We start from the raw sequence: 16,671 nt of genomic DNA, 5'->3' as shown, positions 1-16,671 counted from the left end.
TCTTCAGAGAGCATCTCCTACCTTGTACTTCCCTGCCCCCTCTACTGCACTTTCTCTTTCTGTACTTCCCTCTATGCCTGCACTCTATCACTACACTGTCGCCCCTGACAGAGATTAATAAGTGGTTTTCCTTCTATGTAGCTTATTGTTAGCTTTGATGTCAGCTGTAATGTTATATCCTCATTTGTACGTCGCTTTGGATAAAAGCGTCTGCTAAATGCATAAACATAAACATCACTGCGTTTGCTGCAGTGCAACATGCCTTCACATCAATAAATGAAAGCAAAGGTGAAGTAGTTCACTCACAGCTCTGTATTGTTTTATAAAATATAATGTTTTTCGTCTTATCTGTTTATTCGAGTCATTCTGTCCCAAGGACTTCTCTGAAAACCTAATGTTTTAGGTTGTTGTGAAGAAATGGATGAAAGTGAGCGGTGCAAAACATAATTACTGGTAGAGAACCTGTATTCTGTTTAGTTGCATACAAATAACACATTTTAAATTTATGATAAAAAAAAAAGTAGTGCTGCAGTATGTTTATAAGCTTTGATGTTTTGCTGCAGAAGCTATTTAAAGGTCTCGTGGAGGCAAATGAGCAGCTATGGATCATGGTAGGTGGGGGAGGGCAGCTGAAGAGAGCTCGGCCGCCATCTGCTCTCATAATCATGTTGGAAGAAGTGCAAGAGCCTTGTTGTTGCAGCACACAATGTAACAATGTCCACGTGAACGTCACACTATTGTATAACAAAATCCAATTTGCATTAAAGGTTATTTATAGAAAATATTTTGCATAGAGTAAGAGTGTGTAACCTCACAGCAAGGCAAAGTTAATGGTGCCAGATTGATCAAGTTATCATTTATGATACATTTTTCATCAGAACGTTGTGGTCCACTGAAGAGCAACAAGGACAGTCCTGAAGCTGCTATGTTTGCAACTTGTAGGAGAGAACCGTTGTGGGAGCGTCCAAGTCTGTGGGCTGTTGGGGAATGTAGTTGGAATTCCACTAGTAACACGAATGCTAAATGGGCTACTTGCTACGAAAATACCACATTTCCCAAAAGGCCTTGTTTCATTGCGCATGCGCTGTGTTTTCCTGTCCATGTGTAGGCGAATCACGTGTAGAGTAACCGTTGGTCGTCATGTCTCTGCTGTAGCAGAGCTCCGCGGTATATTGTATCCGCCTCCAGTTGTCGCTGCACTTTGTTTTGACAGCTGCCTGTTTTATTTTCTCTTATTATTATTTTTTTTTTTAACTGAAGAATGAGTGAAAACGATGACATCGACGTCGACAGCGATGTATGTGTTTCAGTTTTCTTCAGAAGTAGCTAGACAGCTTGTTAGCCCAGCAGCAACTTAATCATTCCTGCCCATCGAAGCTATCTGATTGTGCTAGCGAGCTAGCTCGTTAGGTTGCTCGGCTAACGCTAGCTTTTCTGAGACAAATCGGGAGGTTGCTGTCAGAGAATGTTGTTTTTAAGTGCTTGCTGGTTAAAAAAAAAAAAAAAAAAGTTGGAGCACGTGATTGTGGTGAATAAGTTGCGTCAAAGCTGTTTGACATTACTGCTCCTGCGGGGCAGCCCAGTTCAAGACAACAGCTTGTTTAATATGTTGACAGCTCCGGTTTTCTTTCAGATGCCCACTTTGATGTGACCAACTGCAGTCAGTTGCTAAACTAACTGAACTGCTAAGACATAAACAATCGAGATTGTGTTGAAGCTGCAAACACGTTGAAAACGTGATGCGACAATCATAAACAGCAGTTAAGCTGTTGCTGCAAGCAAGGTCAGCTCATCTGAGAGGTGCACGGCGAGGGGTTTGAACATGTTCCCTATATAGATATAGATCTTTACATAGATCTCTCTCTCTATATTTATATATATATAAATATAATTCGCGCATAAAAAAAGTATGCTTAACAAATGTCAAACATATCAAAGAAGATATTTTCTTATACATGTACTAAAAGCTCATTCTTGAAAGTCTGCATTAGCCTTATTTACCAGACACGATAGCATTGCATATATAAAACGTAACCATTTGATGTGTTTTAAAGTTGGGGTCTGGTTCCAGCCCGTGTATTGTGTCCGTGTCGCCCACACTTAGTAGCTCTGAACGCATACGGAGTACTCGGTGTTCTCGTCGTGCGTCTCGTATCGCACGTATTGCCAGACCTCCACATAAGCGTCGCTCTCCATCAGGGCTGCACGATACTGGGGAAACAACACGGCAGAAGGGATGTTTTTATCTCTCTGCGGTGTTTATTGCGGCTTGGGGGAAAAAAGATATAGAAATTACTGGCATGATTTTATTTAGTTGAGTGGTGTAGAGTGATTAGGGTGTTTTGCAGAGCCAGATACTGCACAGACCAAACATTTAGAAAAAGTGGAAGAAAATACTTTGCGGTTTCTTCTTTGAGTCTCTAATTTGTGAACAGCAATGTTATGCAACTGGTTTCAAGTGAACAGATATTGAGTTTAAGTATAGCAGTCATGTTACTTATGTTGCAAAGCACTGCTGACCTCCTCTGCTGTCTTACTCGACATCAAACGTCTTGCAGTGAGACAGTTGTACACTTCAGTAGGTCCATGCTGAAACAACATGTTGTTCAGCCCTACGCTGCAGGTGCCTGGGAGGCCTTTTAAGCCTGGTTTGAATCCCGTCTGGGGCCTTCTTATGTTGAGTGTAGCCGGGTACACAGGCTTCCCGCCACTGTCCCAAAAACATGCATGCATGCGGTTCATTGGTGATTCTGAATGGTCCTGAGGGAAGAGTGTGACTTGTTTGTCTCTGTGTGGCCCTGTGATTCACTGGCAACCCAATGTAACAAACTGTGTTTGTACAGGTAATTCAAATAGTTTACACTGCTTTCCCCCCACAAGTGTGCCTGGGAGCTTTGAGTGAAATCAAGTCATAGCCTTAATATCCTCACGTTTTAGTTTTTTTTTTTTTTAAAGCTATAGATTCCCCTCCCCCATTCGATGAGGCTGGGATCTCCAGCTTTAGGCATGCAATCATCCACTGGGTGCCTGCACTTGTTGGTCTGCTGAGCCCTCATTGTTAAATGTTTTTGACACAACTGCATAATGAAGTCATTCTTGAACTGTTCTTTATACAGAGGCTAAGATTGTACATCCATTTGTCCTTCCTGGATCAATATAGACCATTTACTCTCACAACAATTCTTAGACCAGATGTAACATTTGACCTGGCATTTTTTTCTGATGAGCTTACGATCAGATAAAGACTGTCTCATCTCGTCGTCTCATCACTCACTTGAACTCTTATGCCACTCTTGCCACTTATCTTATGCAGTCCTTGAAACGGCATGTAGTTTGAGCCTAGTGACTTCTGTGAAGCCGATGTTGAGGAATGAGTTTTTACGTCCGGCAATCTTTCCACAGCACATGGCAGATAGCAAATATGTAGTCAGCTGGACGGTCACATTTGTCTTCTGATGTGGCCCCACCCCTTTAACTAACTGAAAGCAAACAGAGTTCACATCCTTGTAAACATTAGACTCGCACCTCAGGTTCCTTCTGGCCTTGTTAGGACTATGAGATTAAGTAATGTACATGTTCATACCGCAACAGATCATTTCACAATCAACTTATGTCTCCATTGATTCGAATGTATATGTCTCTTTTGTCTTTTGCAGGCAGACAAGCGAGCACATCACAACGCGCTGGAGCGCAAACGCAGGGACCACATTAAAGACAGCTTTCACAGTTTACGAGACTCTGTGCCTTCATTACAAGGGGAGAAGGTGAGAGAAAGATACTGTGTGACGTAAAGAAATAAAGGATGTTGAAAATGATGGTCAAGGGAGATCATGTTAGCTTTTAACACATTTAGTGTCTGCACATGTATCACCTCGACATATTCCACCTTATGCAGGCAAAACCACTTTATTTATTCTGCTAAATTGACTAAAACTAAACTAAACACGAACCAGCTCGCCCTCATCTCGTACGATGAACCTCATTGTGTTGAAATTGTCTTTACTTGTGTGCACGCAAAGCACATTTCCTGAATACATTCAGTGAAAGCTGTGTAAAGCTCAGCTGCTTCTCTGTCATACTCACGAGCAGCAGATGAAGGCCAGGATTTTCACCGTCTGCTGTTGCATGTTATTTTGTGTCATCAGCTCTGGTTTCGGGCCTTTATTTTAAAGCCTTTTTTTCATTTTGACGTGCACCGCTTTTGAAGATTCCCGTTTGGGCATATCAAATCAAGCGTAATTCTGTGTTGGACAGCTCTTTTATGTTTGAACTCGACTTCAGTGACAAAACTGGCATTTGAAAAGATGACTAGCTTGCAAAGCAAAGTCACTGATGTGTCAGCCGTGTTTGCAACTGTGTAACCATCCCGCACTCTGAGATAGAAGATGTTTCACAATTTATGCCCCCTGCACAGACTGTACAAAAAGATGGATGTAGTGTTTAGCTGTCAAAAATAAAGCCAATGCAGAAATGCCTAAAACCTGTATTCTGTCTTATTTTGGTTGCAAAAAGAAGCCCATTTGTATAGAAGTCAATAAAATGACTACTTCACAGTTGACTCATTAACTCGGCAAATGATTTTTTTTAGAGAGGTGATGATGTCGATCTGTGGTTTCACTTTTTCCCTGATGCAGCTTGGTCCCATTTACCGTAAACCTGCCCTTGCAGTGGTGTGTTCTTTAGGGCTACCCCATAAGGCCACGCGTTGTTTCCACATTTTTCAGTCCAACTCACCGCTCATAAAACACTGAACTCAAGGCTTCGAAACAGGAGTCCACAAAGCAGTAGATGATGTCACAATTTTATTTTTTTTTTTTTAGGGTTTCTTGTCCAAACAACTCTTGTTGTCAAAGAAGTTGGAAAAAAAAAACGTTTTGTCGACCCCTCAGTTTGGGAACTGAAGTGCAGGATTAGCAGCAGTTCATCTGAATAATGCGAAACATTTTAGAAAATGCGAATGAAATGCAATAAGCAGTACCCCAATTCATCAGACGTGAGGGTGCTTGACCATGGAGGAGAAAATATTTTCCTCCGCTTGTGCCAGAAAGTGTTCTGCGGTCTAAGTGTTGGCACCACCGCCAAAGGCTGCTGAACTCTGAAATGGTTCTTTTCAACTGTAGAGAATGGTCCAGAATAAATTACAACATGCATCTAAAGCACGATCTGTGTGCTTTGTGTGCCGTGGTGCACTTGATTTGACAGTAGAATGACATGTTCTGTGTGAGCAAAGACACTCTGCAGCATTGCCTTGTGACCGTTTGACATTGTTGCTGTTCAACAGGCTTCCCGAGCGCAGATACTAGACAAAGCCACGGAGTACATTCAGTTCATGAGGAGAAAAAACCATACCCACCAGCAAGACATCGATGATTTAAAGAAGCAGAATACACTGCTGGAGCAGCAGGGTAAGTCCTGAAAAGAACCGTTCCAGATGTTCTTTTTAGCCTTTTAGTGAATGTTTTCTGTCTTGCTTGTCTGCTGTTGGCTTGCAGTTCGGGCACTTGAGAAGGCCAAGGGGAACAATCAGCTCCAGACAAACTACTCCTCTGACAGCAGCTTGTACACAAACCGCAAAGGGAGCGCCGTGTCCGCCTTCGACGGCGGGTCCGACTCCAGCTCAGAATCGGAGCCGGACGAGCCGCCCAACAGAAAGAAGTTGCGCATGGAGCTGGGCTAGACTCGGGTTGCCCACCAACCGACTCTTTTTACCCACCAGCCCCAGCTCGCTCCCGCCTTCTTAACGCCAGTTCAGGAGGCACGGTGGAGACTGTGTAGAGAGAGGTGCTATTACTGTATGTACAAAAACGCTTCTACCTTCCTGGCAAGCATCCCGCCACCTCTTTCGTGGCCCAGCAAGAACTTTCAAAATCCCCAAAGTGAGGCAGCTCTGCAGTTTTGAAGGACTTTCTGCTTTTTTTCAAACCTCGTGATAACTGTTCATAATCAAATGCAGTGATGGCATGGTCTGAAGCTTTAGCAAAGCTACAAAAAGTCAACTTTTCTTTCTTTTGGTTGTTTTGGACAACCTTTGCCATCTGTTGGAGTTGTGAAACTGTACATCCTTTGATGAAATGGTAATTAGGGTTAGTGTACCTTTTTAATATTCATATTTTTCCAGAAAAGAATGTGAAGTTGCTTTTGGAAAATATGTCCGGTATGCAAAGATGCAATCCTCCTTTTTTCAGTGTAGGTGGCTGACGTTTTTGTTTTTTAAATGTTTGTGTAATCAAATGAATTCCTCTATTTATAGTGAAGCACCAAAATTTAATTTCTTACCCTTGTATAGTATATTCATACGTCTGATCTCCATTATGTTTGGCTTGAGAGCAGGTCGACCTCCTGTTTTAGAGGATTCTCGCAAGTTCAAGTATTTATTTTCCTCTGTTTTTACTCTTAGTAAATGTGGTTATAAAAGAATATCCCCTAATTGAAACTGAATGTTACACAATGCAGTTAAAGGGCAGTGACTTTTATATCTCTTAATGGAAGTCCGTTTCAGTGTGTATTATATAACACTGTATACTCTTAAATGGTGTCAGTTCTGCAAAGAAAAGCCTTCCCTTGAAATATTTGCCTGTGCTGGGAATGTTTCTCTTTGTTTCTTTCTTTTTTCAGACGTAAATTAGTGTGTATGTAATCGATATTTGTTTGTTCCATTCCATGGAAATTACAGGTATGTTGTACATACTGCCAACGGTTGTCTTGCAAGTTAAGGCATACCTTTATTATGAGACTATAAATAAAACTATTTTATCCTTTTTGGATGTATTTGTGTGTCGGTGTGTGTTTGATAAAAAATCTGATGGTAACCATTGCACAACACTCCAAGATAATGAAAATAACAGCAACATCGTAGTTGATGAGACCCTTTTTGTGGAATCAAAACAATAAAAGCAGATGAAATTAGGTGAAATTGGGTCGCTGTGACTCTGAATTAGATAAAGCAGGCAGAGAAAATGAATGTATGTATGAATGGATGGAAATATATCCACATCACTGTGTTTTAGTTTAGCTGCTGTTTCTTTTTCTGTTCTTGTTTTTCTACAGGTTTAGGCGCCAAGCAGCCAGTAGGAGTTTAAGGAGACCTTTAATGAAGCCATCATTTACTGCAATTCATGATATAATACAAAATCTTTAGATACTGAAGGTAGGCTGAGCTCAGTGCGTGTGCTGACACTGCTGCTGCAGGAAGCAACCACCTGAAGGATGCACGTTGGGTGCTGCCTTTATGGTCGTACAAAATTCTACTTATAATCTAGAACCACCTACTCCTGAAACGAACTATTTGGATTAATGCTGTGTCGTAAATCAGAAATTCTTAATTATATAAACTAGACTAAAATAAACAAAAAGAGTTTTTAGCAACTCTTTTACAAAATTGTTTTTACCAGTTTCTACCAACTTTTTTTTTAGCGCGACTGCGCTTGTTTTTGTTTTCCCAGTTTTGGAGCGATGTTTCCGAGGGGCTCTGAAAGCAGCATCAGAGCAGCGCAAACGCCAGCTAGGATCTGACTGACACAGTCATGCTCCCGTTTATATTTTAGTTTTTTGAGTCATGGCTAAACAGTACGACATTCTGCTCAGGTTGCTCATTCTCGGAGACTCCGGGGTTGGAAAGACATGCATGCTGCGCCGGTTCACGGAGGGTGAATTTGATCCTTCCCACATTTCCACCATCGGTAAGAAGTCATCCAACTAGTTTGCAGTGACGCTTGTTTAAAAAACTTACATGTGTCAGCCACAGTATTAACCGGATAAACACCCGGGTACACGGCGCACAAGACTAAGGAAGATTTTTAGAGTAATGCAGTGCATTTTCCCTTTGGTCCAGATTTTCAAAGTAGGCCTGCTTAGAAGGATTAGTACTTTCTGCCTCAGGTTATAACAACCTGCTCAGAATATTTACACAATGGAAAGAGCGATATCACTCATAAGAAAAATAAACTTTGGGATGCAGAGTAGGTTTGAAAATGGGGAGCTGTTGTTGTCACAGGAGCAATGGAAAAGAATGTCCCTCAGGAAATGTATTAATCTCTCTGTTTGATGCGTTATCCTGTATTTTTATTCCCAGAATGCAGTTTGTGGATTGATGGGCGCATTAGTGCTTCATATCAGTGCTGCCTCCTTTCCTGACTAATTCTGGGACTAATGGCTTTAAGGGAAGTGGTGAGGCTGGTCTATAGTTCACTGTGACTGAAAAAGAAAGTTCTGTAGTGTGCTGTGGAGCACACTGCAGGGTTGGCAAGGCTTCAGGTGGGATTAAACCAAAAAAAAAAAAAAAAAAAAAAAAAAAGGTGCCTTCTACATAAAATCTTGGTTTTGGATCCCTTACGTACAGTATAGTCACAGGTAAACATTAGTAACCTTGAGCCACCGCTTAATATCTGTGGCAGGTAGTGAGAGACATACAGACCATCTGAACGCACAGCATGAGTTAACGCCAAGATATTGAAAAAAGGTCTTTCATGAATCACTGAGAAATTTAAAAATGGCCACAATGTAAAGGTTTGCCCCTACTTAACCTATGTAATCCTTAAGTGTTGGTAGACATAATAATATTAGTGTGTAAAATTGATTGCCTACTAAGTTTAATAATCGTAATAATCTTTTCAATAACTACCTTCCGTCAATTTTTGCCCAAATGTCGAACTGGACTGTCTTCCTCTTTAAACATCGCACGCTGAAGCGGAGCATAATGAGGACTCGTGTTCGCAACAGGATTAAAGTGCAGTGACTAAGGATGACAGGTCACTATTCAGTCATCTTAAAGGACTTTGCTGGCTAGGCAACCAGTGGAGGAATCACATCTATGTGATGGTATCTCGTGTAAAGGTCATGTTCTTCTTAGATGCTGCAGACTTCTTCGTTTAAAACGGCTTGAAGAGAATATCTTACAGAAACTGGCAGAAGGGTTTGTTGTTCATTTTTATTCCATCTTCATCATTTCTTCGTTATCTTCAACTGGTTTTTCCTTCATGATAACACCCCCACCAGAACCCTCCCTTTGCCGGGCAGGCGCTTGATTAAAAGTGGTGCCCTGTGTTGATTAATGTTCCAAACACAGACTCAAAGTAGATTCCATCAAGAGTCATTCTAGCTTCATCTATTCTCAAAACCTTTGAAAATTCCAACTTTGGGTATATCTTGGCCCAATCTTAGCACTTAAACTTGCAAATTTCGTGACTGCTTGTTTAGTGACTGGTGGTCAGTCTTCTTTATTTTGGCCATGTCTCTGAGCACTTCACACGGAGGATAATGGTTTACTGATGTTTTTTTTTTTCATCACATACATTTTGACTTGGCACAGCATGGAATGCAAAGGTATGATCAATGACTTTGATGATGGGTAAGTTACCTTGAGTGCCCCCAATGAACCGGCATGCGGGATCTTCCCTCTCAGTGAAATGCAGACATCATTATACACCTGCGCATTTCCTGCAATGACATGTCTGCTGTGAAAAGGGATATGAGGAAGAAAAGGCGGTTGAAGCGACTTTAAGTGTGGCCTGGTTGTTGGAGTATTTCAGAGCCTCCTGATCTGCAGGTTTTTTAACCAACAAACCAAAGGTGCACAGGGATTTGGTACAAAGCAGAGAAAACATCCAATGAGTGGTGTGTCTGAAATTTTTTTCGTAACCCCATTAACTGCTCATTACAAGCAAAGTTTATAGAAGAGCACCCCTGAACATACAGCATGTCAGACCTTGAAGCGTGTGAGCCACAGCAACAGAAGACCACGCTGGGTGCCTCTCCCGGCAGTCGAGAACAGAAGCCCAGAAGGCCCAGAAGACACTGGCTCGATTTCTGCAGCAACACTCAGACGTTCTGGTTAGAATTTGACGTTAACACGCAAACCCTGCATTCATCCTGCCTTTTATTCAATAGTGTGAGCGTAATTTGCCTGAATATTGTTGCTTCATTACCATGGTACAGTAGCATTTTCATCTAAGGGCTACTTTTAGTTGGATTACGCACTTTGTTGTTAGAGTGCATCTTATCTCAGACTGCTGTTTTGAACCTAACAATTAGCTCACTAGACTTAAATGATTCCCACACTTACCAGATCTCTATCCAGCTCTCCGTCCACATAAACAAACTCATGTAACAATTTATGCTGTGATAATGGTTCAGCTTAAAGACCTTTTAATATTTCAGTGTTTGTTTGCAATGCAATTATTCGTCTGTCTTACAGGAGCTATGGAATTAAATGGGCTACACTGATAACGTTATCTGTGGATAAATCCAGGAGCAGCTCACTTAGACAGCGAACACATCAAGCTTGTATGTGCAAATGCATTTTCTGATGGATTTTATGTCATTCGTATCCGACTGACTCGTATGTAACGCCTCCACCAAAAGTGTCACGTGATCAGAAAAGTGCTGATGCCTGAAGCTGTAAGTGCCTAGTGTTAAGAGTAGCTTGGGTTTATTGATCCCACAGAGATTATCAGGTGTCACCGCCTAGTAAGTAAAAGAACAGATGTACACTGCAGTATTATGTCGGTGTGTTTGATGCAATTACTCATGGCTGAATTCCATTTAGCTCCTTCAGTTTCAAGGTGTATGTGTTGTGGCTGGTGGCTCGCTGTCACACTGTTATATGAATAGAACCGAGCCATTAATAATGCTGCTAATGTCACCTATTACAAGCGGAATTGGCTCCTCTGGAAAAGACTTATGAATGAACCCTTTTAGTCATTTAATTTTTCAAATGAAAGCAACCACAACGGCCATGACCAAACAAGGACAGGACAGTGTGCTGCCTTTGTGTGACTATAAACCACCATGTTGCTGTGGTGGTGTTTAATCACATTACCCAGCTTCCTTGTACTGTCACTTAGTAGAAAATTCCTCCCACATAGTTCACATCATCTGCACTCCTCGCCATTTAAAAAGGGACACTATTCAGTGGCTCTCCATGCACACAGGTAATGGTGTGTTTGAGGAACACTCGTAAAATGTTCCCAAACAAGCCCATGTTCAGTCCCACAAAGAGATTTTTCACCAGTTTGTTATTAATTGTAACGCACAATTTTTTTTACTTTCCTTTAGTTTGTTCTACTTCTTTTTTCTTCATGCATAAAAAGTCTGCAAATTTACAAAACAGCAAACTTTACACGGAAGAGTTTCTCTCTTCCAAAGAAAACACTGCTCCAGAGCTTCCTGAAACACAGCATTTTTAGAACAGGCTTTTCTTGCTTTGTTGGTTACCCGCTCTCGAAGCAAATAATCATGTAAACTTTGTCAAACAGTCAGCTGTCAGTTGAGCAACTAACTGGACGTCAGTAGGTCTGCTGATGTTTTGTAAAATCAGAAATACATTCAGACAGTAACATGTTTCAGATTTGCGTCCCATTTGAGTCCTATTTAGGCTATTGGGGAATTGTCTACAGACATTTCAAGTAGCTCAGTTATGTAATAGATGTGATATGAATGAAGTAAAGAATCATAAATCTAAGTTTTTGATCTTTCAGATCTCAGCGTCAGCACACCTCTGCTGACACAGCTCACACAGTGCCTGACATTCTGACTGCTCTCCAGCAGGCTGCCAGCTGATTTCTACACTTTGCTGTGTACACAAGCACTGTGTATAAGTGGGTGCACATGGGCCATACCATTGAAAAGCTAGTATACTTGTGGTTTGATTGATCCCAAGCATACTGCAACATGGTAACCACAGTAAGAACAATCAATGCCCAAAACAATCAAAACACAAATCATACTGTTGAGGAAACATGCCTATAAAGCTTCAAGGTGAAAATCTGATCAAAATTTTCAACCCCCCCTACCCGAAAAAAAAAATCTGACTGTTGTTGCATCATCTCAATAGAGCCAGCAGCATTCCTTAATCTTTAACATGATCTGTCTTATAAATGGAGTTAGCATGTAGCATTTTTGATACAGTGATTTCAAAATGTGGCCACCTCTTAGCTTTTGTCTGACATCACACTTGAGACAGTTGTGTGTTCCATGTTGGGTTCACATAACCACCTAGAGTCTGTTTTGCAAAAAAGGCCTGGCAGGACAGATCTGGAGTTCTGGTGCTGTGCTCACGGCTGCTTTGTTCACATCGCTGCAGAAATTAACATAAAAGAAGAACATTTCCTCTCGCCCTTTTGGATCAATTTGCTGACCTATAAGAGCATCTTGGACCTTGGAGCCCTTAAAAAGACATGACTAAAAATGAAGAATTTTAAACTTTGAGATTGTACAGTATAAATAGAATAACCATTTTTTCAAAATAAAAAAACATAACACATAGAAGCATATTCAAATTTACTTCTAAAATAAAATTCCATGCTTGGACATTAGAATGAAATGGTCTCCTTCAGTGACTCTACTTGTACCATGCATTTGTGTTAGTGTTGCCATTTCTATAACAATATGTGTCTCTTCCTGCTTTCAGTGACACAACTTCCATTTTTCTTTCTTTTTTAGGAGTTGACTTTAAGATGAAAACAGTAGAGGTAGATGGAATCAAAGTGCGAGTACAGATCTGGTATGTGCCAGAATTGTGTCTCTGTTCAATTTAACTGCATTTATAGTTGTTGACACGCATGCTATTGTGGTTCTCTTTTACTGATGGATATTGTGTTTGTGCAGGGACACGGCTGGTCAGGAACGTTATCAGACTATTACCAAACAGTACTACAGGAGGGCACAGGTATGATTAGTCAGGCGTGAACATTCACTTATCAAATTCAGCTTTCATTCTTAAATCTTTCCTTTATGTCTTCATGTGCAGGGTATCATATTTGTGTATGACATCACACATCAGCCGTCCTTTCAGCACATAGCAAAGTGGGCCAGTGATGTGGATGAAGTAAGGCTATAAGGGCTCTTACACTTACAGTTGATGCACAGTGACCCCTTATTAGCATCCCTGCTCACTGAATTTCCACAGCTTGCTGCACACCGAATGTCTTAGTGTGAAAAAAAAAATGATGAACTCCTTTGTCCTGGTGCTGCCTGCCTCATGCCTTTTGTTTCCCCATAGTGTGCCCCTGATGATGTGCAGATGATCTTGGTTGGAAACAAAGCTGATGATGAGCTCAGGAGACGAGTGACAAAGGATCAAGGAGGCAAGGTGTGTTTCTAGCCTATTTCTTTTCCAAGAATACTGCTGTTATATGAGTGTTTGTGATGTTTTTGCATGTTTGTGTTTGATTTTGAATAAGTGCAAAAGGGACAGCGCAAGTGTCTTTGTAGATTGTGTTTTCACTATTCAACATGGTAATAAAGTTGGAGTCTGCTGAAGCCTTTATCTGTTTACGTGTGGGGGGAAAAAAGTGTTAAACCAGTTAGACGTCTTCAATGTACAGTCATGTGAAAAAGAAAGTACACCGTGTTTCATTTGTAAGGTTTTACATATCCGATCATTATTGAGGTGATATATTTTTTTTTTATTGTCATAAAACCTAAAAGAGTCAAACAATATCCACCTGAATCTTACAGCTTGCAGAAAACTATGAGATGGAGTTCTTTGAGACCAGCGCTTCCACAAGCAGCAACATCAATGAGGTAATGCAGCTCTAAGATAAATCTGTCACATTAGAAATTTGTATACATACTCTTTATTTATTTGTTTAACCCCCCCCGCGCAGGCATTCATCCGTTTGACAGAACTAGTGCTGCAGGCTCACAAGAGAGACCTGGACAACCTGTTGGGGTCTCTAGATGACTATTTGGATAAAGCTGCTCTGGACGAAGAGAAGGGATGTCAGGATGATAATACTCAGAGGACTTGTGCCTGTTAAAAACAAGGGGCCATCAGAGGGTTGTGACTTGTAGCTGAAAGACATGCAACTTCAACGATCTTACAGAGTGTGCAATGGAAGGGTGCTGGATTGCTTTCACTTCTTGGAATCACATGGCAACAAATGCAGTGAGCGACAGCTGCCAGCAGAGGGACAGTTTTTATGGCACCGCAGCCGAATCCTGCAGCTGCAAAAACTATCGGTGCACACATTCTCTTAATTTTCTTTTAAATGCATCTGCACCATATATCTGCTTCACCAGTTTGCTGAATCCAGTCACTCATTTGTTTTTTGGTCTTTTTAATACTTGATTAGTGCATGAAGTAAAAATGGATTCAAATCAGTGAATCTTTGCATTGAGGCAACAGTGACAAAGACAACAGTAAAGTCACCCGAGCAGGAAGATGAATTATTTAGACCTAGAAACTGAAACCAATGGATCAGTTTACACAATGGACTTATTTCCTGAATCAAGACAATATTGTGCCATGCTGGATGATCTTTCTGTGGGAATGCAATTATCTAAATGCTTATCTTGAACGTATATAATTATTTTACAAATGTGCCTGTGTGTTGTGCACTGAAGCTGTGTCACTGCTAAAGACAATGTATTCAGGGTCTGCTGATATCCCACGGATGTGTAATTTTGATACGATCCGCTTCTAGGTTGTGGCAAAAATTCAAATAAGTTAATAAATGAAAATGTTTCATATTTAATGTTCAATCATATTCAATCTGGGCCTTGCTGAGTCACTATATTAAGTCTGAATGCAAGAGGTTAGGTGCACAGAGAGTTCAGACAGCTGATTCATTCATTTTTCATCACATACTGGGAAATCCAGGTGATCACTGTTGAATTTTTTATGTCTGAGAAAAATGATACATCTCATAGATACCAAACAAGCCAACAGAACTAATAATGCATGCTAGCTTTGTCTTCAACACTCTTTTAAATGAGTATTCACAATGAAAGTCACACTGAGGATAATTAATATAGTTTGAAAGCTTTCCGGTTTTAAAACTATGCACACAGCTTATCTAAGACTGCATACTTGTGCAGAAATGCGATGCTTGTGTGTCTTTCCATTCAGTTGAATGGATCTTACCTGAAACTTGTGAAGGGTGTAGTATGTCAGGTGGAGATCAGGTTCCTGCGGGGCTATCTGGCACTTGTGAAAGGCAACTTTCTGCTCTTAAGTGAATCAGGTGACCAAGCAGTTGGACACAGTCACACTCTGAGATCCCGTCTGACTCCAACCAGTGTGGCAGCGCAGGAGCCGAGATGACGTTCATCGCCAAGACCTTCTACGACCTGAGGGCTACCTCGCTGGAGGGGGACTCGGTGGACTTCAATGTGTTCAGGGGCCGGGTGGTCGTCATAGAGAATGTGGCCTCGCTCTGAGGCACCACCACCCGGGACTACAGTGAACTCAACCAGCTGCAGAGCAAGTACCCCCATCGGCTGGTGGTCCTGGGTTTTCCCTGTAACCAGTTTGGATACCAGGTGAGTTCAGCATCATGGCTGCTTAAGGCGGTTTTGTCTTGATATACTGTAGGTGAGTGATATTTTATTATTCATCTCAAACCATTTGTGAAGCGTACTTAAATCCCACTTGATGTTCAGAAACAATTGCAATCCATCATTTTATCATTTTAATCATATCAGAGAAGATGTTGAGAGATAGAACCCAGCTGGGCCAAATTTCACTTTGGAAAACTGACTTTCTGCCATGTTTCATTTGCACAGTGAGAATTATTTATATTACAATAAGAGCAGCATGATTGCATGGTGTACAATCTGTATCCAGCCCTTTAGCTTGTACTCTGCCATTAGATTTTAAATATTTCTCTAATACTAATGGGAATTATGCTCAATGATTTCTACAATTTGTGGGAAATTAAATAAGACAGGCATTTTGACCTACATATTAGCATTCAGTATACTGCCAAAAATCTAGCATCCTGCATCATTAATGTATAGCTTTGTTTGGAAATGCTATTTACAGATATATAATGCATTCTGTACATGTACGTTAAGTCTAATCCTTGTTTTGAATACGTATTTGAAACATACTACAGGAGAGACTTGAATGTCTCTGTAATTAGGTGGAAAAATGCGTTCATAAATTGCTGTCAGCTTCAATAGGCCAAGATGAGTCCGAAAAATTCTGAGATCCAATATCTTGCCTCCCAAAGCGTCATTATTATTATGTGTATTTTTCAGGAGAACTGCGGTAATCGTGAGATCCTGAATTCACTGCAACATGTGCGTCCAGGTGGCGGCTTCAAACCCAACTTCACCATCTTTGAGAAGTGCGATGTCAACGGAGCAAACACGCATCCAGTCTTTGCCTATCTGAAAGACAAACTCCCCTATCCTGATGACGACCCCACTTCTCTCATGCAGGATCCCAAATTTCTGGTTTGGAGCCCCATCAGCAGGACGGATGTCTCCTGGAACTTCGAGAAGTTCCTCATCGGGCCAGAGGGAGAGCCCTTTAAAAGATATAGCAAGAAATTCCCCACCATTGACATAGAGCCTGACATTCAAAGACTGCTAAGATTAACTAAGACCTAAGAATAGCCTTTCCCCCCTAATGGCTTCTCATCCATAAGTGTCAGAGTTGACATGCTGCCCTCCACACTTTTAAGCCTTAATAAATGAGGGTGATATTCTAAAAAAGCTGAGTGAATATCATCTGATGCCTTGTAAGTGCTTAACAGTAGTGGATGAATACTTTTTTGTATATTCCAGCTATGGAAAAAGAAGAGAGTGCATTTTTTGTTTTGTTTTATCTGTCCTATACTAGTGTCGCCAGCAGATGGTGCTACTCATTTAATCATTCAAACAGATAACTTCAGTCATGCCTTTATAAATTAAAATTCAAAACACACACAAAATGTTGGCACTGAA

At 41.0% G+C, this 16,671-nt stretch overlaps 3 protein-coding genes across 3 annotated transcripts; all 3 read left to right on the top strand.

Annotated features, from left to right (window-relative positions):
- Positions 1–1,130: 1,130 nt before the first annotated feature.
- Positions 1,131–6,768, top strand: LOC142366872 (protein max-like). Its single transcript, XM_075448878.1, has 4 exons — positions 1,131–1,297; positions 3,657–3,764; positions 5,282–5,405; positions 5,493–6,768. The coding sequence occupies exons 1-4, from the start codon at positions 1,262–1,264 to the stop codon at positions 5,675–5,677; spliced, it is 453 nt and encodes a 150-aa protein (XP_075304993.1). The 5' UTR covers positions 1,131–1,261; the 3' UTR covers positions 5,678–6,768.
- Positions 6,769–7,488: 720 nt separating this feature from the next.
- Positions 7,489–14,431, top strand: LOC142366870 (ras-related protein Rab-15-like). Its single transcript, XM_075448876.1, has 7 exons — positions 7,489–7,679; positions 12,439–12,499; positions 12,604–12,664; positions 12,746–12,823; positions 12,998–13,087; positions 13,456–13,521; positions 13,605–14,431. Exons 1-7 carry the CDS (start codon positions 7,556–7,558, stop codon positions 13,755–13,757), a joined length of 633 nt encoding a protein of 210 aa, XP_075304991.1. The 5' UTR covers positions 7,489–7,555; the 3' UTR covers positions 13,758–14,431.
- A 190-nt stretch (positions 14,432–14,621) lies between these two features.
- On the top strand, positions 14,622–16,671 carry gpx2 (glutathione peroxidase 2). The gene is made up of 2 exons (XM_075448877.1): positions 14,622–15,261; positions 15,982–16,671. Exons 1-2 carry the CDS (start codon positions 15,040–15,042, stop codon positions 16,333–16,335), a joined length of 576 nt encoding a protein of 191 aa, XP_075304992.1. The 5' UTR covers positions 14,622–15,039; the 3' UTR covers positions 16,336–16,671.

The sequence above is a fragment of the Odontesthes bonariensis genome, chromosome 17, assembly GCF_027942865.1.
Source record: "Odontesthes bonariensis isolate fOdoBon6 chromosome 17, fOdoBon6.hap1, whole genome shotgun sequence".
Taxonomy (NCBI): Eukaryota; Metazoa; Chordata; class Actinopteri; order Atheriniformes; family Atherinopsidae; genus Odontesthes; species Odontesthes bonariensis.
The sequence above is the reverse complement of the archived record's forward strand: the minus strand, read 5'-3'. Positions and strand labels throughout refer to the sequence as shown.

Excerpts from the sequence above, each read along its gene's own strand:
- LOC142366870 (XM_075448876.1), top strand. The coding sequence starts at position 7,556 with ATGGCTAAACAGTACGACATTCTGCTCAGGTTGCTCATTCTCGGAGAC. Across the intron at positions 12,824-12,997 it reads GGGCCAGTGATGTGGATGAA|TGTGCCCCTGATGATGTGCA; the intron begins GTAAGGCTATAA and ends GTTTCCCCATAG. Across the intron at positions 13,522-13,604 it reads CAAGCAGCAACATCAATGAG|GCATTCATCCGTTTGACAGA; the intron begins GTAATGCAGCTC and ends CCCCCCGCGCAG.
- LOC142366872 (XM_075448878.1), top strand. The coding sequence starts at position 1,262 with ATGAGTGAAAACGATGACATCGACGTCGACAGCGAT. Across the intron at positions 3,765-5,281 it reads CTTCATTACAAGGGGAGAAG|GCTTCCCGAGCGCAGATACT; the intron begins GTGAGAGAAAGA and ends GCTGTTCAACAG. Across the intron at positions 5,406-5,492 it reads TACACTGCTGGAGCAGCAGG|TTCGGGCACTTGAGAAGGCC; the intron begins GTAAGTCCTGAA and ends GTTGGCTTGCAG.